The sequence below is a fragment of the Hippocampus comes genome, unplaced genomic scaffold, assembly GCF_001891065.2.
Source record: "Hippocampus comes isolate QL1 unplaced genomic scaffold, H_comes_QL1_v1.1 scaffold113, whole genome shotgun sequence".
In the NCBI taxonomy this organism is placed as follows: domain Eukaryota; kingdom Metazoa; phylum Chordata; class Actinopteri; order Syngnathiformes; family Syngnathidae; genus Hippocampus; species Hippocampus comes.
In genome coordinates this window covers 869,358-895,951 of record NW_017806160.1, presented here as the reverse complement: position 1 = coordinate 895,951, position 26,594 = coordinate 869,358, and the positions used below count along the sequence as shown (strand labels likewise).

At 44.6% G+C, this 26,594-nt stretch overlaps 2 protein-coding genes across 8 annotated transcripts in view; one reads left to right on the top strand and one right to left on the bottom strand.

The window, feature by feature from the left end:
* Positions 1 to 5,942, top strand: part of calcoco1a (calcium binding and coiled-coil domain 1a) — a 19,298-nt gene extending 13,356 nt beyond the window's left edge. Inside the window, exon 15 of the mRNA XM_019895599.1 lies at positions 4,717 to 5,942. Coding sequence (XP_019751158.1) covers positions 4,717 to 4,763 — 47 coding nt within the window. The 3' untranslated portion in view covers positions 4,764 to 5,942. The remainder of the gene's footprint in view (positions 1 to 4,716) is intronic.
* rarga (retinoic acid receptor gamma a) overlaps positions 1 to 26,594 on the bottom strand; it is a 65,475-nt gene that overhangs the window by 979 nt on the left and 37,902 nt on the right. For 3 of the 7 annotated variants that reach the window (XM_019895597.1, XM_019895596.1, XM_019895598.1), the window contains 8 exons: positions 21,875 to 22,023; positions 21,473 to 21,614; positions 18,620 to 18,783; positions 18,001 to 18,177; positions 17,477 to 17,681; positions 17,200 to 17,358; positions 15,746 to 16,172; positions 15,306 to 15,683 (listed from right to left, as the gene is read on the bottom strand). In XM_019895597.1, coding sequence (XP_019751156.1) covers positions 15,802 to 16,172; positions 17,200 to 17,358; positions 17,477 to 17,681; positions 18,001 to 18,177; positions 18,620 to 18,783; positions 21,473 to 21,614; positions 21,875 to 22,023 — 1,367 coding nt within the window. In that variant the 3' untranslated portion in view covers positions 15,306 to 15,683; positions 15,746 to 15,801. Of the gene's footprint in view, positions 1 to 15,305; positions 15,720 to 15,745; positions 16,173 to 17,199; positions 17,359 to 17,476; positions 17,682 to 18,000; positions 18,178 to 18,619; positions 18,784 to 21,472; positions 21,615 to 21,874; positions 22,024 to 26,594 lie in introns of those variants that run through there. The other 4 variants (XM_019895593.1, XM_019895592.1, XM_019895594.1 and 1 more) reach the window with 4 other exon arrangements.

Below are 26,594 nucleotides of genomic sequence, written 5' to 3'. Positions count from 1 at the left end.
GCATTGAAACGAGACGAGTCATTGGATAAATGCTGGTTTTGTCCCGCCCATCGGACTCTCAGCGTCTCTGGGAGTCGATGGACAGTGGGCGTTTATGGGCTGGTCCGGACGCTCAGCTTTTCTGCATGATGATTGGATGATCTGTCTGAGGCTGAATCTCTTTTTGATTGACAGCGAAATGAGCCAATCACCGATCTTATGGTGAAGGCATCCTTTTCATTTTTTTGAAAAGGAACAGAGAGTAGAATTCACGTATAATTAAACGGACACATTTTATGATGTAGGCCGAAATTGAGCTTCCCCTCCTTGACAGACCAGCACCCGCCACTGATACAATGAAACCAAAGACCAAAAATTTGCAAAGGTAAATTTGGCAAGCTGTACAGAGACGAGGTGCGGAGACTGTTCATGTTGGTCAGTCCCTTAGCCAATCAGGTTGCAGAACACAATTCACTGTTTAAAAAAAAGCATTAAAAAAAACTGCACTAAAAAAAATCCGTGAAACAGCGAAACCGCGGAAGGTGAACCGCGTTATAGCGAGGGATTACTGTACACAGAACGAGGCATCAGCCGATTACCAATTTGACCGTTTACTGTCTTTTTAAAAAGTCACGGTTTCAATTACCGCTAAAAGTGTCTGTCACCGCTAATATGATAAGCTTCTCTTTTCTTTTTTGAGGGGACTTGTAAGCAGTTGAAATGTAATTGGTTGCTTGCATCGATCACTTAGGAAGTCTATGCTTTGATGTTAATGTTGAAAGGTCAGACACGTTTTTTTGCTCCTTCTTACTTGAGCAGAGAGCGGAGGGGTAATCAGTTGCAGGGAGAGCAAGGATGCAGGAAGACGACAGAGAGCAACTGGGCTGACGGCGTACTTGCATAGATGCCTTTTTACTATACGTCAGGAGAACATTTTACTAAATAAAACATGAAGTCATAACCAAATTAAATAGAATGTAGAGATTTCAATAGTTTGTGTGTAATTACTAACATATTGCGGCTCCTTCTGGCGTGTGCGGCTTGTCCACCCTGGGTATTATAAATTCAGGCATGCAGAAACATCTGAATCAGAGCTTCACTATGACTGTAAGCGACTCTGCAGTAATACTAATATTACCCCTTTCTCACAGGAGGCAAGTAATATATTCCTGTGAGTATCGTTGTATTGTCTGTCTACACGTCATCAAAACATGCAATATGATGTTTCAGCTTTAAGAGGTGCTAGTCCTTGGACAGCCTCTCGTGCGCAAGGGGAAAGGTGCTGAAGTTTCATGGAGAATATGCACAAAGTGCGTAACTGGCACAAATAAGTCAACGGGAGAATCTGTACTCAATCAGTGTTGACCCAAAACCTCCAGGCTTCAACGAGAACAAGGGGCCGGGAACCTATGGCTCGCGAGCTCTTTTGATGGTTGCATCTGGCTCACAGATAAAACAAAATATTCTCGCTTGTTTAATCCATCCATCAAGGTAAAGAAATGTCAGGAAAAGCTTACTAGAACAGCTGAATTTGAGGTTAACCATAAGCACTCCCAATAGACACGGTTTGAATGGAACTGGTTCATTCAAAAAACATGGTGTGCAACCACATTGTCACGGTTGTTTTTTGGTTTTGTTTTTTTTTTTTTTTTTTTCATTTTTTTGAAAAGGAACAGAGAGTAGAATTCACGTATAATTAAACGGACACATTTTATGATGTAGGCCGAAATTGAGCTTCCCCTCCTTGACAGACCAGCACCCGCCACTGATACAATGAAACCAAAGACCAAAAATTTGCAAAGGTAAATTTGGCAAGCTGTACAGAGACGAGGTGCGGAGACTGTTCATGTTGGTCAGTCCCTTAGCCAATCAGGTTGCAGAACACAATTCACTGTTTAAAAAAAAGCATTAAAAAAAACTGCACTAAAAAAAATCCGTGAAACAGCGAAACCGCGGAAGGTGAACCGCGTTATAGCGAGGGATTACTGTACACAGAACGAGGCATCAGCCGATTACCAATTTGACCGTTTACTGTCTTTTTAAAAAGTCACGGTTTCAATTACCGCTAAAAGTGTCTGTCACCGCTAATATGATAAGCTTCTCTTTTCTTTTTTGAGGGGACTTGTAAGCAGTTGAAATGTAATTGGTTGCTTGCATCGATCACTTAGGAAGTCTATGCTTTGATGTTAATGTTGAAAGGTCAGACACGTTTTTTTGCTCCTTCTTACTTGAGCAGAGAGCGGAGGGGTAATCAGTTGCAGGGAGAGCAAGGATGCAGGAAGACGACAGAGAGCAACTGGGCTGACGGCGTACTTGTATAGATGCCTTTTTACTATACGTCAGGAGAACATTTTACTAAATAAAACATGAAGTCATAACCAAATTAAATAGAATGTAGAGATTTCAATAGTTTGTGTGTAATTACTAACATATTGCGGCTCCTTCTGGCGTGTGCGGCTTGTCCACCCTGGGTATTATAAATTCAGGCATGCAGAAACATCTGAATCAGAGCTTCACTATGACTGTAAGCGACTCTGCAGTAATACTAATATTACCCCTTTCTCACAGGAGGCAAGTAATATATTCCTGTGAGTATCGTTGTATTGTCTGTCTACACGTCATCAAAACATGCAATATGATGTTTCAGCTTTAAGAGGTGCTAGTCCTTGGACAGCCTCTCGTGCGCAAGGGGAAAGGTGCTGAAGTTTCATGGAGAATATGCACAAAGTGCGTAACTGGCACAAATAAGTCAACGGGAGAATCTGTACTCAATCAGTGTTGACCCAAAACCTCCAGGCTTCAACGAGAACAAGGGGCCGGGAACCTATGGCTCGCGAGCTCTTTTGATGGTTGCATCTGGCTCACAGATAAAACAAAATATTCTCGCTTGTTTAATCCATCCATCAAGGTAAAGAAATGTCAGGAAAAGCTTACTAGAACAGCTGAATTTGAGGTTAACCATAAGCACTCCCAATAGACACGGTTTGAATGGAACTGGTTCATTCAAAAAACATGGTGTGCAACCACATTGTCACGGTTGTTTTTTGGTTTTGTTTTTTTTTTTTTTTTACTTCCCCTCTCACAAAGATTTGTCTTTTGTAGTAGTACAGGCTAAAGAAAGAAAAAGAAGACAGACATTTTATTTCAGGCTTCGCACACATACAAATGTGTCCAGGGTAAAAATGAAAGGGCAGACAGAAAGTAAGCTTATGAAATGAAGCCCTCCAACAATACCACCGTGGTATCTCGGTAAAATAAGCAATTGTACTTATTTTTTTTTTTTTTTACTTCCCCTCTCACAAAGATTTGTCTTTTGTAGTAGTACAGGCTAAAGAAAGAAAAAGAAGACAGACATTTTATTTCAGGCTTCGCACACATACAAATGTGTCCAGGGTAAAAATGAAAGGGCAGACAGAAAGTAAGCTTATGAAATGAAGCCCTCCAACAATACCACCGTGGTATCTCGGTAAAATAAGCAATTGTACTTATTTATAACTAAATCAGTAACTAATCACTTGGATTTTTAGCGAGCGTGATACAATACTTGAATAGAATTCAGAAATGGGGACTTCTTAGCGCGGGGGCAATTAAAAAATGAGTGTGACTTACGTAGTATTTTGACAATTCAATGTTACTTCCAGTGAGTGGCTTGAGTAATTCTGAAACTTCTCTCCTTTTTATATCACGCAAAGGTGGCACTGGACGTTGTATATCCACTGTACAGCACTTAATGTACAGTATCTCAGAATGCTGCCGCAATGCCAGGAATTTCCATCACAACGTTGCCATTGTTTCATGTTGTGATTACTCACTCGCTCGCTCTCTCATTCAGCAACCGAAGCATCAGCCTCCTCACCGCTGCATTCTTGGAGGCATTTGATTTCGGTACTTGAATGACCAGTGAGGTGTTACAGCCTCCAAAGCAGAAATGAAACATACAGTATGGCTTCAAGGTCAACGTGCATCGGCCTCCCAGTGAAGGCCAAGGTCAGAGCGGAACACAACCAATGGATGACAATTGACGAAATTCAAGTGAAGGAATTTCGATTTGCATTATTGGTGCCATATTAAAGTGAACATTTCCTTTGAACAAGCCTACAAATTTGCCCCTTGTCACGGTAGCTGCTTTAAACATGAGCAATGCATCACACTTTATGAGCCCGCCACTTGATTTGTGTGTACAACCTCACTCTGCAAAGTAATTAGTGAAGCCAGCCAGCGGGAAGACGCAGCCGAGTAAAAAGTAACATATTTCCCCTTGAAATATAGCGAAGCAAAAGAATAAAGAATCCCAAAATGGTGGAATTAAGTGCCTCCACTAAATTGTACCTCACACATCTGGCCTCACACACACACACACACACACACACACACACACAAAAGAATTCCGAGCTCACCAATGCACACAGACAAAACGCCCGCAATTATTTATGGTGACTGGGTGAGTATGGCCGGAAGATGAAAGTTTTGAATATGTGCTCGTAAAAGAAGTTGAGGCGGGGTGTGAGACGGTTGAGGGGGCCAGGGAAGGCCGAGATGGGAGGACAAGGGGACAGCCAAGTTGACAGCGGGCTGTAGCGATGATTTACCTGCGGGGGTGTAGCGCCGTCACAGGCCAATTTTCAGCATCATTAAAGCCCTCGCTCTCCCTCTCCGACACTCCCTCCGTCTAACCTTTTGCAACCGCGCTGTGCGTTTCTCTCACTTTTGCACACTCTGCTCTGTGTCCCCCACCAGCCCCGCCCGTTCCCACCAGTGAGCTGTTCGACACGTCGCCATGGTAACCAGCAGAGTGGACATCCCAGAGGAGAAGCAGCTCCTTTGTGTTCTTCCATTATGTCTCCACGGACTCAATGTTGATATGCAATCTTCCTCGTTTCTTCGTTCTCCTTTGTTGTGTTTGTGTGTGTGTATGTGTGTGTGTGTGTGTGTGTGTGTGTGCGGGGGTGGGATGGGGGACCTTGGCTTGGGGGCGGTCAACCCCCCCGTTGATGACAGGCATAAGACGTTGGCCCAGGTGGACGGCGCGGGCGTTTAGGCTCCGCTTCGCAGGTTGTAGCTGAATGCCTCCAGTTGAATCATTGCTACGTCGAGAGCTTTACGGCGGATGTTATGTCGTTTTTATGACATTTGTGATTAGGAGTCATGACAGGCACTGTAATTATGATGTTTTGTGCAGGGCCCCGCTGAAAATCATGGCAAAGCTCCCTCGCAAGCATTAAATTCTCCCCATCGCAGCTTTGAATGCGATTCATGACAGCATAAAGCATTGATACAGCATCGCACGCCAACTATTTTGCAGCAAGGCAGTGCCGTGACGTTCTATTGCTCCTCCATTTACTCCTGGACTAAGATTTTAAAATAAACTTTCTTCGAGACGTTGGCAGGTGATGAGCACGCAGTAAAAATTTAGAGTCGCCGAGGTGCTCAAAGATGTTTTTGCAATCAAACGCTTGTTGAGCAGATTGAAGTTGACAGAAACTTTATATTAATAATATTCCAACTTTGACGCTTTTGCTTCCCACCAGCTGAGCTGGCATTCTCTCGCCGCTCACAGAGAGGCTTTAATGCCTTCTCCTCTTCATTACCATTCACGCAGCTCTCAATTTGGGCATCAATAATTCAAGAGCAGTCTTATGAAAGAAAATCTTTATAGGTACCGATATCATCACGTGCTGTCAGCATGTTCCCCGGGGCCTGTGGCAAGATACTGCCGCCTATCTTTCTGGCACGACTGCATGCGTTTTGTAGAGTTTGTAATAAAGTGTGCTTGTGCTGTAGTCAAGATGAATTTGGCTGATTTCAAAAAAGTTGCCACGCTTGGTGAAGAAACCTTGATGCCGATGAGTTTTCTGCTCTGGCTTTGCACCATTTTTTGACCAGACTACAATTTTTAGAGTGATTTTACGCAGCTAATGCCTGCATGAGTTAGGGATGGTCAGATGAAATCATTATTCAACTCAGTGATTGTTGAGAATTTGGTTTTGTGTGCGTTGATGAATCACATCTTGAAGCAGTCCACAAGATTTCGTGACCAAAACAGTTAGAACGGGCATCAGAGCGAGCTATTGGTTTGAAAATGATCTTTAGTTGCCTTCATGGCTTTTAACTTCATCCATTGTCTGATCTACTTGTCCTCGCGGGGGAACAGCATGGCATGCATTCAGTCTCAAAGAGTTGGTCCGAAAATGAGAAGCGGGATGTCAGTTCTGGGAAACTGAGCTACATCCCACACGCCGGTGCTGTTGCCGTTGAAACGGGAGTTCAGAACATTCAGAAAGAGATTGCAACTGATCACTTAATTGAGGATTACTTTTCCCCTCAAGGAAATGTCGCCAAATGCCCGTCCCGAGTATGTATGTGTGCCTGAAGTGCGTTTTCGACCTTATCTTAATCCTTACATATGGTGTGCTGTGTTCACGTTATGTCTGTATTTTTTCCTTTGACTTTTATCAAGTTTTTCGATCAAGATATTTTGCAGCATTTGTTTTATTGTAAGGAGAGAATGTCCCGTTTATTGAACTGCAGCTAGAAGGGAAATGGATTAATAATGTGCAAAAGAAATGGATTTTAATGTTTAATCATCTTCGCTGGGATTATGGAAAAAGTCATAAGTGAGCAGCAGGTTTAGTAGGCCAATCACTCACTGTCACTGTGTTATTCTGCTGTTCATCCTTTACATCTGAAATGGTTTTAGAAGCACACTGCATGTCTCATTACGGGTGTTCACACGGCACATATTTGCATCGGTGCTGCACCGATGTATTTTGTTGCGATAGATCTTACACCGGTGTATATTTTGTGGAACGTTCACACGTATAAAGCTGCTTACTAAAGAGAAGCGTGTTAACCCCGGTGCAGCCCCAGGTGCATTCACATGGCAGTTTCTGCGGCCGTGCAATACGAAAATAAAACATGGTTAAAGTGTACTTCCTTATCCCCACCTTGTTTGTGACATACAGTATCGAAAAAACCATGGTTTATACTTCTCCAGACAAATCAACGCTGCGGTCTATCAGACACCGTAAAAGGATGAGAGAGAGAAAGGAAAGAAGTGCAAACTACCCAGGATGCAAGTTATGCAATACCCGTATGTAATCAACTCTTCTCACGCATAGCGAATCTACCCCTGTACCACTAACACATACCCTTTTATATCGATGTTGCCTCGCAAACAAGCATTTACTCCGGAGTAAATTTTTAAACCACCTCCTGAGCAGGGTTAAATTTGCTCCGGTTTAAGTTGTTTTCAGGGGCTACACCGGTATAACTTTGTACGTGTGAACGCGCTACGGGGGCCAGTCCCGGTGATACACCAGAGCAAAAGTTGCCGTGTGAACACCGCTTCTCTGTGTTTGGAATGCAACTTTTCAGGTCCTTGCTTTCTGGTGGTCACCAGAGGAGGTGGTCACATGGCAATAACGCGCCAATACTTTGGAAATTGTGTTCATCCCGCCATGTCTTTTCTTTCCATCAGCCATGTTAACAGGTTTTGGGCTGGGATTCTTGTATAATAAAATGGTTTATGGATCTGTTATTGGGCGTAATGTGTCTTATTCTGGCCAAAGATCATGGCAATATTTGGATCCTGGTGTGACATTTCACCGGCAATTAACTGTGCCATTTCTTCTCTCACCGCTGCCACATTCCCTCTGGCTTGTTGTCTGCTTCAAACACACTTCTCATTCAAGGTGTGTGTACTGGGGGAAATCCCCCACCCGGCCCCTTCCCCATGGCTCCACCACCTTCCCCCCTCAGGGCCGACCTCATCCTCATCCTCATCTTCCTCCTCACGCCTCACTGCTCCACTTGACGGTCGCCTCCCTTTTTTTTTTTTTTGAATTTCTTCTCAAGCACACTCCCTTCGTCTTGAGTGTGGGGTGACGATAGCTAATTATAAAATCAATGATGCCGGGCTGCCTAGTTTACAGCCCCCTCTAAAACCTTAACTGGGAAATCACTGTGGGATTGATGACTCCCTCACTCTTTATCTCTTTTAATTAGAAATGTAAAAGATATGAAAGAGCCAGAGGCCAGAACACATCTCCGAGTTTTTTATGATCCCGCCTCCTCCTGCCCAAATCACCTCTTCCCTCTACCTGGGCCTTGTTTATTTCCTCTCCCTTCATTTTCCTCCCTGCTGGCACACCCTCCATCCTCACTCTCCTCACCAGCCACTTCTCCATCACTTGTTCCATTACCCTCCCTTTTAGATGGCCCGTGCTCTCACACACACACACACGCACACACGCACACACGCACACACACACACACACACACACACACACACACCGGGGAAGGCATTAAATTTATGGTCTTTGCACTTGAGAACGTTCCTCACCTTCCCCTCACCTCTCCTCTCTTTTCCCTTGACTGAGCCGCAACCCTCAGCGCGTTGGCCGCATGTGTAACAAATGAGGAGCACGTCCTTTCTGTCTGCTCTGACCCAAGCAGGAGCTGTAAAATGATGTCGCATCACACGTAACGACCTCTGCTGCCACCTGAGTGCAGCCGACATATTGTATGACTCACACGTCCCGGTCTTGTATATGGCGTCGGGATGCTCCACCTCCTTCTATCGCATCAAGCTGTGCTCACACCTCCGCTCCAGGACTTAATCAAGGTCAAAGGTCATAATATTCCTCTCACAACATTTGGCTGCAGTCAGCTTTATCAGCTGACTGCTTAACTAATGTTGCTTGTGTTTGCTTTTTTTCTACCACAGGCATCAAAATTTGAAGGCCCAAAAAAACCAAAACGAGTTGAAGTCTCATGAGATTTAACTCCAAAAGTTTTGGGGGCGGAAAACCATTGTAATAACTCCATCCATCCATCCATTTTCTAATCATCTTATCCTCACGAGGGTCGCGGGCTGCCAGATGTCTTCGGGCAGTAAGCGGGGTGCACCCTCAACTGGTTGCCACCCAATCGCAGGGCATACATTTGTGATAACTATGATGAAACCTGAAGAAAGCAGTCTGAACAGAAACCTAAGCAATACAATGTGTGCGATAGCAATTGCGGAAGAATCCATTGCATCTCCAAAACCACAGCTTTTTGGGCAAACAAAAAGGGCATGTTCGTTGCTCCATAACACTGTAGAAGACATATTTTGTTGACATAAGTTTGACAGCTGTTTTCAACTTATTTTTGGGTGCACAATCCAAAACTGTTATCATTTTTTTTCTTCATCACGTCAAGTTTTGGAGATACAGGACCCCATTTTCTAAAAACATATTCAATAAATGTGACTGTGCGTAAATAAAACACGAAGATGGAATGGTTACAACAAGCTTTGAAAACTAATCACACAGCATAAGACGAAATAGAACTTTCAACAGTATGCCCGTGGTTACAAGATGAAGAAAAAAAAATCCTACTTTGCGAGCATATATTGATGGTCCTGATTGGGAGTCTCAATTGTGACTGCACAAAACAAGTTGCCACACAGCTGTAGATGAGTCCAGTCGTATTAAGATGGCAAGTATTACTGCCGCTAATCAGGGGAATTTTGCTGATCTGAACCAGTTTTGAAGACGGCTGGGATATGCTTGAGCATCTCCGCAACCCTCGTAAGTATAAGCAGTTTGATTCATGGATGGATGGTAAGCTGTGGTGAAAAAAAAAAATGACGTGCTTGAAAAAAAAACAAAAAACTACAATTTTGGAATCAGCATGCCAATTAGAGTTTTGATCAGCAGAAAATTCTAACAAAACAGATTTTCTTTTTCAAAGTGTTACCCAGTGTCACACTTCAGTAATTTGTCAAAATAATGAACCCATGAGGGGAATGACCAATAGAATCCATTGTAAAGAAATATTAAATTGACCAGACAGAGGATGTTTCCCTCCAAACAGTGATGGTAAACAAATCGATTTCACCAAGAATATGCCACACTACAAATAATTAGAATAGTCTATCCATTTCATCCATCCATTTTCAACATGGTTTATCCTAATCAGGGTCGCGGACAGTGCTGGAGCATATCCCAGCTGACTTCAAGCAAAAGGCGCTCAACACCCTGAACTGGTCACCAGTCAGTGGCAGGGCACATACAGAGACGAACAACCATTCGCTACCACGTCCACGCCGCCACTGAGTGGAAAACGAACCCTCGTTGCCTGCTCACAAGTCAGGTGAGTGGACCTCTGCACCGGGGTGCCCAAATTGCAATAATATTATTATTTTTTTAAACATTATTTTCAGTAAATCAGTACTTTACCCTAAATTTTACGAGCGTTGAAGTGTTTGTTGACCTTATGAACATGAGTTACAGTAATCACATATTTACGGCATTGTGATGCTGTCATTGGCAAAAGGTGGCTGCAAGGCAACTCCCACTTTCTCCCAACCCCCTTAAGTCACAGTGGTTGCTGATGGCCTCGCATTACTGTTGTCACTCAAGGCCTATGAAGCTGAAGATATTTGATATTAGCTCTTCAGAAGACGGCATTGCAGTGCACAAGTGTGAACGGTTGTCTGTCTGGATGTACCCTGCGACTGGCTGTCGACCAGTCCAAGGTGTAATCCACCTGAGCCCCCCAAACCTAATAGGAACAAGGAGCCCAGAAAATGAATGGGACAACACGACAGCCATTTACATTGTGTGACATGATGGACATTGAAATGCAGCCTCCTCCTTATCGGGTAGCTTGGTGCACAAAGCATTATGTCCAAATCGTCTTTGAGCTCAGGGATGACTGACATCACCGCATTCCAATGCTCATATTTTCCCTTCACAATCAAATTAACATCCCCCCCCCTACATCTCCTTCATATAATAAAGTATAGCTGAATGTATGTGTGTGTGTGTGTGTGTGTGTGTGTGTGTGTGTGTGTGTGTGTGTGTGTGTGTGTGTGTGTGTGCGTGTGAGTGTGTATATACACACTTCCTTTAAACCCCCCAGCCTCCTCAACCCTGGTTACCATGGCAACTCCTTTCCAGAGGCTTGGTATATGAGGCCATTTGATTGTTCCTTGTAAAATAGTGTATAATGTATGGGCCTTATTTTAATTTGAGTCTGGCATTATTGATCTGTCTTTAATGATAGTTAATTAAAAGCAATCATATAATTGATAGAATCTCATCTGTGTTTATCACCCTGCTCTATCTATTAATAAAATCAAGGTGAGGCGTTTGTATCTGAATGGCACACTGAGAGGGGGACGGGTGGGTGAGGGATAAAAAATAAAAATAAAAAAGATTTTACAACAAGTATAGCTGCTCTGCTCCTTTGAGAATTTATGACAATATCAAAATAAAAGGATCTGATCAGCTGAGGTATGCGTTGTAAACTTTGTGCTAAACGCATAAATCGTGATTATTGACGTGACATTTACACAGGCCATCACAAAGGCTTCGTTTATTCATTCGCTTGTTTCTGATGTGCTTTGGACAAACATTTAAAAGGTGCTATTGTGACAAATGTGATGCTGTTTAACTTTAAGGCCCTGATGTCCTATAATTTGTCACAGATTGGGTGTCAGATCTCGGAGGACTCTGCTATCTTATCTCATAAAAACAAACAAGACGCTGTCTTGGAGAAGATTGAGTATCACTTGGGCATCTCCGGCCTCCAAAATCAATTAAATTTGAGACATTTCCCGGCCGAGGGTTGACTATTCAGATTTACACTTGACTTCCGGGACTATATATCTCATCCATACACATATCTCCCCTTTTATTTGCACATTTGACCTTTTGCACAAGTGTCGCCCGTGCTGCGCTGTGATGCGCACCTATTCCAGGAGCGAGCTTCTCCATCGCATGTTGTGTTTAAAGTCAAGGCATAAATCACCAAAGACAAGTTTAGCTCACAGCTAGCAGAGCACTCCATCTTTGAGACAAAACTATGAGTAAAGCTGCGATGAAGCCCTATTAATGCCAGCAGCTGCCTTCATTCCAAGTGCACGGTGAACAAGCATTAAGAGCAGAGCTTTATCTGATGTCCTTGTTCACCGGGAGCTTGTGATTTATGAGCCGGCCACTGCACCCACTTCTCCACATGACCTTAGCACCCATGCAGCTCCTTTTTCCCCCCACTCCTCACTCGGCCGCAAGGCCGAGTCACGGTGCACGACTTCCCTCTAGTGGCCAAACTTGCTCGCGTCTGCTCGAATTCACTTCGTGGCCGGGTGACGAGATTCACCTTTTGTCGTCCGATCGGGTAGAGGTGAAAAATGTACTCACGCTCTGCACTTGTGAAAACGAAAAAGCTGTGATTCAACTCATCTAGTAAAGTACACGTAAAAAAGCACAGAGTCTCAGATGTATTTTAATGTTTTTATTGTTTATTATATCTAATGATTGCACGTGTCTAATTCTGATAACTTGACACAAGGGAAAAAAATTCTTCGTTTGGAACTTGTCACGATTACGTCACACCAACTTCTGGCACCATCTCCAATGCGCCTTGTGGAGCTACAGTAGTAGGCTAACCCTGACCCATGAAGTATGCAAATACAAGTTCTGAATCAAAAATTTACCTGGAAGAAAATGGCCTCCACAAACCCGATAGTGGAGTTTTCGTTAGGTGTCTGTTGGCCCCTTTAAAATTGGCTACTATACCGCCAGGCAGTCTTGAAATCCTCATTATGCAACTATGTACAACTTCTGCCACATTCATCCTCCTTCTGAACTGAATACTGTACATGGATTAATTTAGATCACCCCCCACCTCCCACACACACACACACACACACACACACACACACACACACACACACACACACACACACACACACACACACACACACACACCTTTTTTAACGTTTAAAGGAAATTGAAAAATACCAAAACCTACTGGCATCTATCTGGAATTGCAACTAGGAAGAGAAAAAAAGGTGTCCGTAAATCTCACAAAAGTAGTTTATTGTGCCGCTTACTGTTTATATGGCTTTTCTTTGTATAACAAGAGTTAACATAAACAATGGGTACACAACACATTGGCCATGTTGAAAAAATAGAACGATGAAAACAGCATCATCACCTTAAAAGTTCTGCCTGCATCAACATTACATTACCATGGTAACAGCCCAGCAGAAAGGCATCACACAAAGACACTTGAGTGTGTGAGAGCACCGTAACAGCGGACATCCTATGGCTGCAAACACGCTCGCACGCAGCTCGCCCAAAGTCACTCAAGACTCCGCTACATGTGGAGTGAAATTGAAAGTGAAGCTTTATTTTGGTGAATGGTTCAAATTGGTCAAATGCAGGCCATTTTAATTAAATCATTTTTATATTTTTGCTGAACCATTTTTTTTAAAAATTTTATGATAGTTGGGCGCAGTATGAATGTTCATTTCCACTGTGAAAAATGTCACAGTGGCTGATGGTAATTGAAGAGCGACTGTATATATTTTTTTAGGTGTTATTGGTATAAAAAGTTTGAGAATTACTGATCCACAACATTTGACATGGCTGGAAAAAGAAATGATGTAAATGTTTGAAAATTTATGAATACCAAAATTACCCCTTTCTTGAGTCATTTCCAGCTAAGTATATGCATTCAACGGAAAACAGTTCACATGAACTCAAAATGTGGCTGAGGTATGAATGATTTTGGGCTTCACTGTTCATGCGCGCACGCACACACGCACACACACACACACACACACACACACACACACACACACACACACACACACACACACACACACACACACACACAACTGAAAATGAGGAGACCTGCCCACATTCACGTTATGGGCCCTCCTGTCACGTCGCGACATATTGCTTTCAAGAGAAGAAAAAAAGTAAAATTATGTTCAGTAAAATTCAGCTGCTTTTCCCACCACTGATTGCCAAACGAGACATTTTGGCAACATAGAAATATATAAATGATACATAAGAACACATAGTCCTACACATTTAAAGAGAGAAGTGAGGATATAGCACAAGAAATGATAATATAATGATGGCTTTTTGGGATGAGGAGGCAGCGTGTTGCATGGATGCCGGCCTAAGTGGAGGTTGGCCAAGGATGATGCCGCAAATCACACTGGCAACCACGCTACCTGCTCAGACTTCGATGTCACCTTCTATATACACGCCAAAGGGGTCGAACTAATAAAAACGGGGTCAAGAATACACACGTAAATATTGCCTGTTCCTAGTGCCTGCAAGCAGCTAGTGTTTGGTCCTCACCGAAAAGCCCTGAGTCTTATTCCAAAATATCTTCCGTAAGAATTTTCCTGCTTTCCACTTGCATATGTGTGTTCGATTGCGTGCTGATGATTTTCTTCTTTGTTTCTCCCTCCCTCCATGCTCAAAGCTCCGAAGTTGATAGTATTGCCGGTTGAACATGCCAATGCGTTTATCTTGTACAAAAGTGCTACATGTACGATTAGGTGTAAATCTGCAACAACTGAAAGAGGAGCGTGTGTACAAATAGTGGCCAGAGAACCTGCCAATACTCAAACTACCACCACCACCCCCCCATCCAAAAAAAAAAAAAAATCTGAACTTTTCCTAACTTTGGCACAACACTGAATTCAAAAGTGGCGGCCTGAAAGAGCCCAGCAGAAGAAATTGCTGCAGTCAGGACTACTCACTGCATTGTGTCAACAGTCCTCACGGTTCGATTAGCACTGTCGGCCACAGTGAGCCCCTATCACCATTGCTTAAAAAAAAACCAAAAAAAAAAAAAAAATCAAAAAAACAAAACAAAAAAAAAAAACCAAAAGAAAAACTTGCTGAACTGTTACGGAAGACCCAGCCTGCATTTTGCTTTCCCTCTAAATAGCCTCTCAGGAAAGCTCTTCAAAATAAGGAGTCATACACACACACACACACACACACACACACGCACACATGTGTGTGTGTGTGTATATATATATGGACATCCAAACACAAAGTTCCAGTCAAGTTGGGATATTGTGTTAAACATAAAATTGTGGTAGGTGGCGGGACACCCCAAACTGGTTGCTAGCCAATCACAGGGCACACAGAGACAAACAAGCATTCGTGCTCACACATACACACACACCTCGGGATAATTTAGAACGTTCCTTTAACCTGCCACGCATGTTTTTGGAATGTGGGAGGAAACTGGAGTACCCAGAGAAAACCCACGCAGGCACGGGGAGAAAATGCAAATGACCAAAGTGCCGCCTAGGTTCAACATAATTTGGAAAGTCATTTAAATCTGTTTTTATATATGTTTAACAATTTCCCAGTTTCACTGGAATTGGATGTGTGTGTATGATATACAGTGCACACACACAGACACACAGACACACGCACACATATATATGGACTTTCATAAATTGAGAAAGCAATAACCACAAAAGCAAAGGTTAACATAATGTGATTTGGTTTTGCCTTGTCCATGTGTTCGTTTTGAGAAATGTGCTTTGTCCTCGAAAGATTGGAACAACAAATAGTGGAGACATTAGAGCTTTGCTTCTTCTTGTCATGTAACATCCCCCTTGGCCTTGAAAGGAGTTTGCACGTGTGTGTGTGTGTGTGTGTGTGTGTGTGTGTGTGTGTGTGTGTGTGTGTGTGTGTGTGTGTGTTTTACTGTCATCCCTCCTTTGCTTGATGTGTCTGGACTTCATTTGTCATGGTGCATGTGGGCCGCAGTTTAATGCTTCTGAACTCATACGGCTCCACTGGAGGACATCAAGATGTTTTGAGAAGGCCGGCTTTTTATTGAGGTGAGAGATGGAGTTGATCTGTGTGTGTGTGCGTGTGCGTGTGTGTGTGTGTGTGTGTGTGTGTGTGTGTGTGTGTGTGCGCGCGTGTGTGTGTGTGTATGCGCGCACAAGTGTGTTTGTGTGGGCGTCATCAATCAGTGCATGTGTATGAAATGGGTTGTTCACTGCGCCCTCCCTACAAGGCCTTTCCTGTTGCCATCTAAATCGATGGCATTCAAAACCCCCCACTGCTCGCCATCGCTGTCCGAGCCCCTGTCTCTCTCTTCATCACCCACGTCATCGTCGTCGTCCTCCTCCTCATCCTCAGGTGACGGCTCGCTGCCGTTCTCTGCGGCCCAGCTGTCGTCCTCGTCCTCGGCCTCCTGCTTCAGCACGAGGGCGGGGGGCAGAGGTGGCTGCGGGGGTAGCGGCGGCGGGCTGTCGTTGCGCTCCGTTTGGTCCTCGAAAGCCTCCGGGTTCTCCAGCATCTCCCTGATCAGAGGAGGCATCGGGCCTGGGATTTCCATCTTTAGAGTGATGGCTCTCTCTGCACCTGAAAAAAAAATATGCTGGTATTATGTCTTGATTTCACAAGGGGAAGCTTTATAATATAATATAGGTCAGTTCATCTTAGAAACGATAAACCTTGATCTGGCTTCTGTTTCTGGGGATGTTTAACAATTAGTTTTTATGAATCAGCTGTGATGTTTTTCAGTGGGGTGGCACGGCAGGAAAGTGGTTCACGCATCTGCCTCACAGTTGAGGGGTCGTGGATTAGAAAATTTTCAGCGGTATCGCCAGGGTGACAACACCTCAATGAGGGCTGGGCCTGCGTGCATGCATGTGTCATTCTTGACCATAGCATCCACAGTCAGGCTTTTATGAATTTCTATTCGCACATCTTGACAACAGTGTCCATCACACTCATTATCAAGGAGCACAGAGCCCAAGTAAAGAGCAACATTTTGCTGGGCTTAATTAATTCGACATAGCTCATGCACGGATTTGATAGCTAACAGACAATCGGAGTGATCAGTTGTCACCGACGCCATTTTGCATGCTGCGATCAATGGCTCACTCATTCAAATCACATCTAAAAAGCACAATGACACAAAACTCTCCTCATGTGTCACCCTTCTAAACGTTTCTTTTTACTGAGGTTTGCTCCAGCTTGTACTAAGAGTTGTGCTGGGCAGGATTCGAATATGTTTGCATTTTATTTCATGACTGTGGTGGACGGTATGAGAAACGCTGACTTCTTGGCCATGTCATTTGCTTGCTGCGGAGTGAAGCATTATGGTTTTGATTCATGACGACTCTAAGAATTGAATCTACTTAACTTGAGACAGATTCTTTTCGAGTTTGTATTGAGATCAATTGTATATTTATTCTTGAAATATGCAGCTAATATGAATAACTTGTTACAGAAGGGGTCTAAGAAACAAGCCTCCATGTGAAATTGGCAGAAAAAAAATCATATGGCACATATTATTATCATCATTATTATTATGACTATTATTTTACCTTATTGTCATCTTAATCAAAGAATATGTATCTGACCAAATACAAGTAGTCTTTACCCTTGGTGCTGATGCCCCTGAGGTCCGTAATCTTCATGAGCATGCGGGGGAACATATGAGGCTTGTTGGGGCGACGGCGGCGGGCGTAAATCTTTAAAGCCTCAAGTAGAGGCTCTTGCAGCTTATCCACTTTCTGGGGCTCCTCCAGATCCATACGATCTGATGAAGAATGTAGAGAGCACACCTGAAGCTATTGACTTTGTCATGCATATGCAGTATAAGGTATGCACAAATCCCTGTGACCAGGCAGTGCCGATTGCAAATCAGACTGCAGTACCTCCACAAATGAGGCAGATGGCGCTGAGGAGGCCGGTTTCGGTGTCGTCCATCTCCAGAGGTAAAAGCTGGCCGGCAAAGGCAAACACCAAGTCGGTCAGCGGTCCAAAACCAGCGTTGTGCATTTGAGTCCGGTTCAGAGTCAGGCCATCAGAGAAGGTCATTGTGTCCTGTTCTGGAGTGTAGCGTGTGCAGATCCGAAGCATCTGTTTGGAAGGGGGAGATGTGTGTAACTTGTGGGCTATTATTATTTGCTTTCAACAATATATTGCCGGAAGACAAAACTGTCACATTATTAGTGCCTAACAGTTAGGCACTAATAATGTGACAGTTTTGCATGGTATTGCTTGGTTTTGAGATCAGTTAGGCCCTAAGTGATCTCAAAACCAAGCAATACCCTGCAAGGTCAACCGAGAATAGGCAAATCCTCTTGAATTACCTTCTACATCCACCAGGTGCCAGTATTTCTTCAAACCACAACTAGCTTTTTGCAAACTCATTTGTACGGCATGAAGATGCACTCACCAGAATGTCCAGGCAGGCAGACTTAAGAAGGGTGATCTGGTCAGCGATGGTGAGGCTGGTAAATCCTGGCAACCGTTTGGCGAACTCCACAATTTTGATGATGCATTTGGTAGAGAGCTCGCTGAACTTGTCCCACAGACCCAGATCAAGCTGGACGCGGTGGTCAGAGCTAGAGTTCTGAACACACACAAAAGCACCGATGAATCAGTGTCCTGCCTGCGGAGGCGGTGGGCAACCCTGTTTGCATTGAGCCCTCACAACCCATTTACATTTCACATCCATCAAAGGGGAGAAATCTATTTACATGTTGCATCAATCATGGGGAGGCCTCACAGAGGGTTAAATGGGGAACTGAATTAGTTAGGGCACCAGCACTTTGGGAAAGCTACGGTGGATTTATGCTTTTAAATGCGAACTGTCAGTGACGCTCGAGTATTACCGTACGTGCTGGAAGTTAAAAAAAATAAAAGAAATAAAATTGGTAGAGGTCATACATTTGTGTGTCGGTGTGTGTGTGTGTGTGTGTGTGTGTGTGTGTGTGTGTGTGTGTGTGTGTGTGTGTGTGCACGCGTGCGTGCGTGCGTGCGTGCGTGCGTGTGTGTGTGTGTGTGAGACTTACGGTGGTGTATTTCCCCAGTTGGCAAAGTGACGGGAAGGTTTCTTGATGAGCTTTGCTGACTTTATTGACAAGCTCCTCAAGTTCTCCGCTGAGCTCATAGCTCTCTGGGAGCACCACCTCTTCCTTCACGTCCTTCTTCTTCTTATTTCTGTCATTGCGTACCGCTAAATGAAGTAGGGGGTGGGGGATGGCGGGCGGTCACAGAAAACAAAACCATTTTGCTCGTGCAAGCAGCAAACAGAAGGTTCACTTGTGATCACATGTGACAAAACTCATGCTCTGTGTTTTTTTGTTTTTGTTACCAGCGTCACGACTATGGAAACCAGAAGGGACTAACAACCGAGGTTGCCCTTAACAGTATTAACATATTTCCTTTAGCACAGCTTGGACATTGGCTATCTCCTTTTTATCGCCACTCTCTTCCTTGTCCATCTCTCTATCAATTTGATAGGCCAGTCTTCTTTCTCCCTCCTCTCCCTCCTCCCATTCTTTCCTTCCTCTCAGGATATCCAGTAATAGCAGAGGCACAATGTGATCCCGGTCTTAACGTACATCCCACACAAACCATTACACCCACGTGCATGTCCCAGGGGCTGTGCGCGGGGCGCCAAATTGCCGTTTGCGCCCGGACGGCCACCCGATTTCTGGAAAGGGCAGAAGTGTGCCTTTTTCTTTGTGCAAATGGTGTGAATTCTGCCATCCCACCACCACCGCGGTAATTTTACATGTTTTCTGCTTACGTTCAGCCTGGGTGTGCTGTAGTAAAAGAAAGTAGTCATATGACAGCCAGAGTCACATTGACAATCACAATGCGGATCCTGACCCCATGCCTCCGACAGTACAGGATAGCGCAGCAACAGGCTGCACACACTTCAGTCGTTAGTTTTGACTTTCCGCCGCAGCCATTTAACTTGCACATAGTGAGTAGGACTTGAAATACGCTGATAGCAATACATGAAGCCCATTTATCCTGCGGAATACATCCCAGACCAACTGGCAACTGATGAAAGTCTGTGATATTGTGCAACCTTCTTTATTTTATTTATTTGTAAACAGTCTGTTAGTTTTAACCCGAGCACACGCTTAAGATGAAACACTTTTGAAATGATAAAATAAACACACTTTTGAAACATGCTGCAAATCTATTTGAACGCAACCTGCAAAACTGCATGCGGGATAGGGTTGGGCGGTATTTCGGCGATACGGTATCCCGCCTTGTCTAAAAATAGCAACGGTGTCACTTTCAACACCGACGTCAATAAATGGCAGTGCGCGGCGACCTAATACGACATTAAATATCATGCTTTGATAGCACATACAAAGGTGCATTTGTATTTTTAACTCAGTATTACTATAACTAAACTAATCGTAGGCGATCATGTTTCTTTTCACCACCCGGGGACTGACATTCCATTCCTCACGTGACAGCCAATATGACCACGAGACGAGGGGCGCATTCAAAAATTCACTCTCACGCTTGTGCACTGCTCTGATGAGATTGCGTGTGTTTGGAGCGGCAGAGTGAATTTCCAAAGATGGTCCAGTGAGTTGTTCCCTCCATAAATGCAACTCCTGTAATTCGGCATCGTTTCTTCAGTTGTTAGTTCAAACGGGAACTGTGCAACAAGTTGCTAAGTTGTGAAAGACTTTCTGAGATGCTAACTTGGGGGGAATTCGTGATCGTTTAGAAAAAAGAAGCAAAGAACATACATTTCAGGCAGGCGGCTGGCAGGATCATAGATATTGATAGAGCATAGATATCGATAGAAAGAGCCTTCAATCTGAGTGGCTGCTGTGTTGAAATGACACATTACAAAATGACGTGGCTTATATTATAGCTGCATGTCAGATGCTTGTAATAAACCAATCTGCGTCAAAATCGCCAAGGAATGAAATGAGTTAAGAATGAAGAGAAATAAGAGGCTCAAGGAGTGCATGTATCACGTGTCGCATGGCTACCTACGCATTGCTCTGTTTTCAAAAAAGCGTTTTGGACAAAATACCGTGTAGACAAAGCACCGCAAAAGTGCCCTTTATTTATCATTGATCAAGTTCAATTAGTAATCCATTCGAACTTGGTTCAAATGTCAACGAACATTGATTGCGGATTTGGGCTATGAGTCCAGACAAAGTTGCGGCGGTTGGCGCAAACTACAAAATAAGCCGAAAATTAGCGACGGTATTACTGCACACGCTGGTGTGGTGACGAGATGGTGAAACGGTGACCAAATCTGAATATTGTCCAACCCTAATGCAAAAACTGTCTAGAGAAAATACTGAATGTGTTGTAGCCGCTGTGTTTTAGGTGTAATATGTGCCCTTAAGAGGCGGGGCCTGCTGAGGTGGCATGTAGCGTCGGTGAGTCTCAGTGTGTGTGTGTGTGTGTGTGTGTGTGTGTGTGTGTGTGTGTGTGTGTGTGCGTCTGGGTGTGAGCTGTGACTGACAGCAGCTCCTGTGTGAGCGAGTCCACATTGTTTATTGTTTGCTTGTGCATCGGCGACTCTGGTTTTCCTTTCCCGCGTGTTTGACAGAAAACAAAAAATCAGCCTTGATACAACAGTGGAAAACTGTTTCGAAAAGAGATGCTCAACTGTCAAAATTTGTAAACCGTATAAAAATGCCGATGATACTGATCAGACAAATGTTTGCAATGTGGATACATGTTTGAAATCCATCACCTTGTGCTTGAAAATAAAAACCTTAATGAATTGTATTCAAATGTCCATTCCTCTTTCAGAGTGAAATTGTAAACCTCAAATGTATTCCTGAGTGAGTGAGAGAGTGAGTGGGTGGGTGGGCGAGTGAGTGAGTGAGTGAGTTAGTCAGTCAAGGAACTGGAATGGTAGCGCTCACCTTCCTTGGACATGCCAACCTCAAAGCACTTCTGCAGCCTGCAGTATTGGCAGCGGTTGCGTGTGACCTTGTTGATCTGACAGTTCTTGTCTCGGTGGCAGGTGTACACCATGTTCTTCTGGATACTGCGACGGAAGAAACCCTAAAGCATGGCGAAGGACCGAGACAAAAGGGGAGAGGGCAAGAGAGACGTTCTCCATTATAGTCGAGCCATCATATGACGTGACATTTTAATTGCAAGCCAGCCTTTCCTGCGAGGCAATCTCTATTTTTAAACGTTGCAGTTCGATGCTCTTTCTTTCTTTGCAATTTCATTTCCTCGGGTAATAGAAGCCAAAGTAATTTTCCAAATGCGAGAGAGCAGAGTAGTGTTACTGCATCACTACAGTGAGATCTTCTCACCTTGCAACCCTCACAGGAGCTGACCCCATAGTGATACCCTGAGGACTTGTCCTGGCACACAAAGCAGGGCTTGTAGACACGAGGTGGGGGAGGTGGAGATGGAGAACTGGGTACCATCTCCTCTGAGCTGGTGCTCTGTGTCTCCACCGCTACAGAAGGGGGGAGCAAGAAAAAGAGCAGAGCACATGAGCATGTCATATGTCACAAATTGTTGTACTGCGGCGATGGTGTGTTCCTTCCAATACATGAAGCACGATGACTGTTTACAATTACTTTCATGAAAAGCCAGTGCCATTTCTGTTCTCGGTCATTGATTTGTCAAGCCAACAAGAGACTTGAGAGGTAAAAAAAAATGGATGGAATCATAGAAAGAAAGTTTCAGCAGATATGGTTTTAAAAGGTAAAACAGGACATGTATTTTCAAATATTCTTGTCAACACAAAGGAGCAAAATGAGTGTTGTATATTATGTTGTATGTTGTGATTTTGTAATGGGCTCATCTTGAAGTTGGTCAGTGAAAAATACCGCTTATATTCGTATAAACCAATACTGGGCACAGAGATGAATAAAATTTGAACTACATATACCCGACGAAATCTCCGGAAGCCAATTACTATTCTGAGTAATTGTGAGGACACATGTGACTGCTTGTCAGTTTTTTTATGTTGACTGACGGATCTTCAGATAAGGCTAGGTGACTGAGTGAGTCAAAACTGGCTGCTCATCATTCCACACACTGACATTGGCCCATGAGCACAAACACACACACACACACACACACACACACACACACACACACACACACACACACACACACACACACACACACACACGTACATCATGTGCGCCAAATGTGACACCAGCACCACAATGTTGAGGTTAGTAATGTGACCTCCAGTCACATACTGCAATTGTTACGCTACCTTAAACTTGAGTATTTTCTCCCAGTGAGTGGGACAGATACAGGGCTGATACATACATCTTAAATTGCCCGCCAACATGCGCGAGCGTACACACAGCACCAGGCCCTCTTCACGCACATGCGCCTCTATCAACTTTCCCCATTAGTCACCCTTCAACTTCAACACCCCCCTTCAACTTGGTATCCCGCCACCTCCTGACACACCAACCCTATTTTTCTCTTGTTTCCTGGCCCTAAATTCCTCAGTGCAGCCCTGCCAGGTTTTAATAGAGGCCTGGGCTCGTAAGGCGGCCTATAAAGGAGGTCCCATAGCCTGGCTGGAGGCCCCGGCCAGGCTGGCCTTCACTTTATTGGGACTCGGTCACCTTGGGCAGCTATTCACACTCACACCAGCTGTAGCTCCCTGCCCGTTAAAAAAACAGCCAATCATAAAATAAAAACTGGGAGGCCCTAAAATTCGAGCTTTTACTACACCCACCTCCCCCCAGTGCCCTCAATGGAAAGCACAGAGGGCCAGCCTAAACTTAACCTACAAACCCCACCCCATTCTTCCCCTCTCTCACACCCAAGGCTGCAGCGAAAACCACCAGTTTGGCTTTTTACAAGGAAGGGAAGACTTCAAAAGGAAGAAAGAGGGACATAAATGGAGGAACTTGATTGGGACGAGAGAAAGGGGTGAAGGGTGCAGGAGGGGGTCACACAGTGAAGGAAAGTCTTGTTCAAGACCAAGCTGACCATTCGGACCACTTGTGTGCACGGTGGCCAAAGGCGAGCTCATTGATGACTCCAACAGAAATATGTCAGACATTTTTCTTCATGTCGGCTGCAGCTCCAACATCTGTTTTTCATATAATTTGACTGTTCCAATAGAACGCTTTGGAATCCACTCGTAATTTAGTCCCGAAACGCTTTATTTGCTGGAGGTAAAACATGCTTTCCATTGTTTTTCACAGCAAGTGTCAAAAAAGGACCAACCATACGTATGTGGCGTAACGCACGGTGGATGATGTCATCAAAATTGAGCTCAAGGGCGCATTCTGGAGAGTGCCGTTTTAGGACGTGACCACAAAACGTTTGAAGGTGGCTCCTCGGAAATTCACAACTCTTGGACTTTGCCGACCTCAATCGCTTGACTCCACTCAGTTCACCCCCAGTCACTTAACACAAGGCGCCACACTCACTGCGTTTACTTGCAATCAATAAGGCTTTCAAAACCTATTCTTTGGCAATATTTGGGTTTTGAAAGGCCACGTAAAGGTGCGCAAAAACCCGAATAAAAACCGATGAGGAACCCCTTTTCCAAACCAAATATTTGGTCATACACCACAATCGGTTACCTCCTTGCAACGAAACATTGGTTGGTGTTCTGCGCATGAATCTTGGTCTTTTGAGCACAGGAAGTACTTGTATGCGCGCCGTCTGTCCGCAAAAACTACCGGAAATACACAAGTAGACACACACAAACATGGTGAAATTCAGGCGTAGTACAGAAACACACTTTTAGAGGGAGGAGGAAACAGATACCCATTAGTGTAGTGAAGGACATGAATTTAATGTGTTTTGCGCGCGAGAGAACGTAAGAAGCAGAAATGACGTCATGTGTCCATGCATCACCATTCAAATCGAGATATTCCATTTCCCGTGTACATGCGAGTCAGTCTGTCGGCTGGCGCTTGTAAATGGCGCATCCCAAATGTTTCAGAAACCGCAATGTTGGCCTCCACCAGAATATTGATGGCATGTAAACATAGTGTGTAAGAGGAGCCATTCGTGAGCCCCTTTCGTTGGTCTCAACTCGGCTCATCACTGTTTAGAAAACAAAACCCTGTGAAACGAGAAGCCCTCCTTATCAGCGCACCCAATGCCTAGGGCCTCATTTGCATGACAATCCGCCCGCAGAAGCCAGCTGATGATGGACGGAAGAGATGAGAAGATGAGAGGAAGAGAGGATAGGACACACACACATGGCATTTAGGAAGGGGACGGGCTGGGGGGGCGGGGGGGGGCAAGAGAAGAAAGAAGGTGGACTAGTTGACTTATCAGTAGCCACTGTTAGTTTCCAGCCAGGTATCAACTTGATAATCCTTTCTTCCATTGTGGCCCAAATGCAGTGACCAGGCTTAACACACGCACGCACGCACGCACGCACGCACACACACACACACACACACACACACACACATCCTGATACGTGATCAGTGGCTACAAACGAACAAACAGCAACCCACCTGGACTCTGCTGCACTTAAGTGCTCGAGACTGGGTGGCAATGAGCGGAATCATTAGCCTCATTGGGCGGGAATATTAACTGACAGAAATAGCATTTTAGCTGGAGGCGACCTCACACAGGTCATTTATTTTAAATTCTGGGTCGTGTCAGTTGATCTACTTAGGGTTGGGCATATATAACAGCAAGGGCAAAAAAGGCAGCGAGCAGGAAAAGGAGTGTGTGTGGACTTTCTGGTAACACTGAAGGCGCCTGTTGTTCGCTAACTGGAACTGGGAGTGTTTCTTCTGTATATGAGCAAAGGCGTGACTATGCGGCTCGTGCTTGGTGTTGCAACAGCCTGCTTTTAACTGTGCAGCATATGACAGTCTGGCAGCGTAACAAGTCCTCTTTCACAATGGGCCTGCAGAGCTTGTCAACGGTACGTGACTCGTGGGTGGAAGGGAATCTTTGATGGGATGCTGCTCCATAATTGCATCAACCCTGGCAAACCCGTATTGCTGTACGGCGTGAGAACACCGTTCCATATGGTGTGTGAGTGATTGGCACGGTCCTTTTCCATCTCTCGTTCCATCATGTGCACAAGGCACGCTCACAGCCGCCTCCACGTTTGATTTGTAAAGGGCAGACTGTTCCTAGCAGTATACCAGTGCGCGCCGCTGTTCCCCATTGAAATACCCTGTGTGTGATGGCCTCATTATGTTCATGTTTTTGCTCTTCGTGTGATGGCAAGCGTGGGTTTGTGGGGCCTTTGTCTCCATCTTTACCTTCATTAAACAGGCTGCAAAGCTTGCGTGTTCCTGACTCAATTTGCTGAGCAGTAAAAGGGTGTGCGAGGCTTGGAGGGGGCGTGTGAAAACGGGGCACAAGTTAGGGCTCTCTGTTCAAAGAGGGCTGTTTGACTGGGCAGGCAGAAGGGGAGCAGATTGAGCACGAGGTGGGTTGGAGGACTTGCTGGCACCTTTGCGGGTGCCCATGGCTCGTTGCCTCAGGATACACAGGGTGGCACGGCAGCAGATCTGCATCAAGACCTGGGATTTAAAAAAAAAAAAAAAGAGGAAAAGAAAGTACCACACCCTTGTCGTAGTGCCACTTTCCTCTTTGTCTTTCAACCCACGTCTTCCTGCCATCCCTCTGAGGCCTCTGCTGCAAGGTCCCGCATACAACACACTCATTTCCTTCCCCTTTTTTGGAACCAGTTTTTCCTGAGGATCTCCGTCACCGCTTTTGTGGCTCTCTATGTGTACCGCTTACGTTTCCCACAGCTCACATCATTCTGCTGTTTCGCTCAAGCTCTGTTGCACTCCGTTGAGTCACTTGCAAACTTTCATGCACAAAGTCCATCAAGAGTCCATTGTGTGACTTTCACAAGGCACAGGCCCCGGACAACAGCACACACAATGTAACCTGCCCACAATAGCGTAAGAAATGGTTGATACACTGTAGTGCTGCAGTCAAAAAAACGAGAGGGAGGAAGGTGCGTATTGACGAGCAGGAGGTGAGACTGAGCAGTAGACAATTTGTAAACCTCGTTACCTGCCACACACACACACACACACACACACACACACA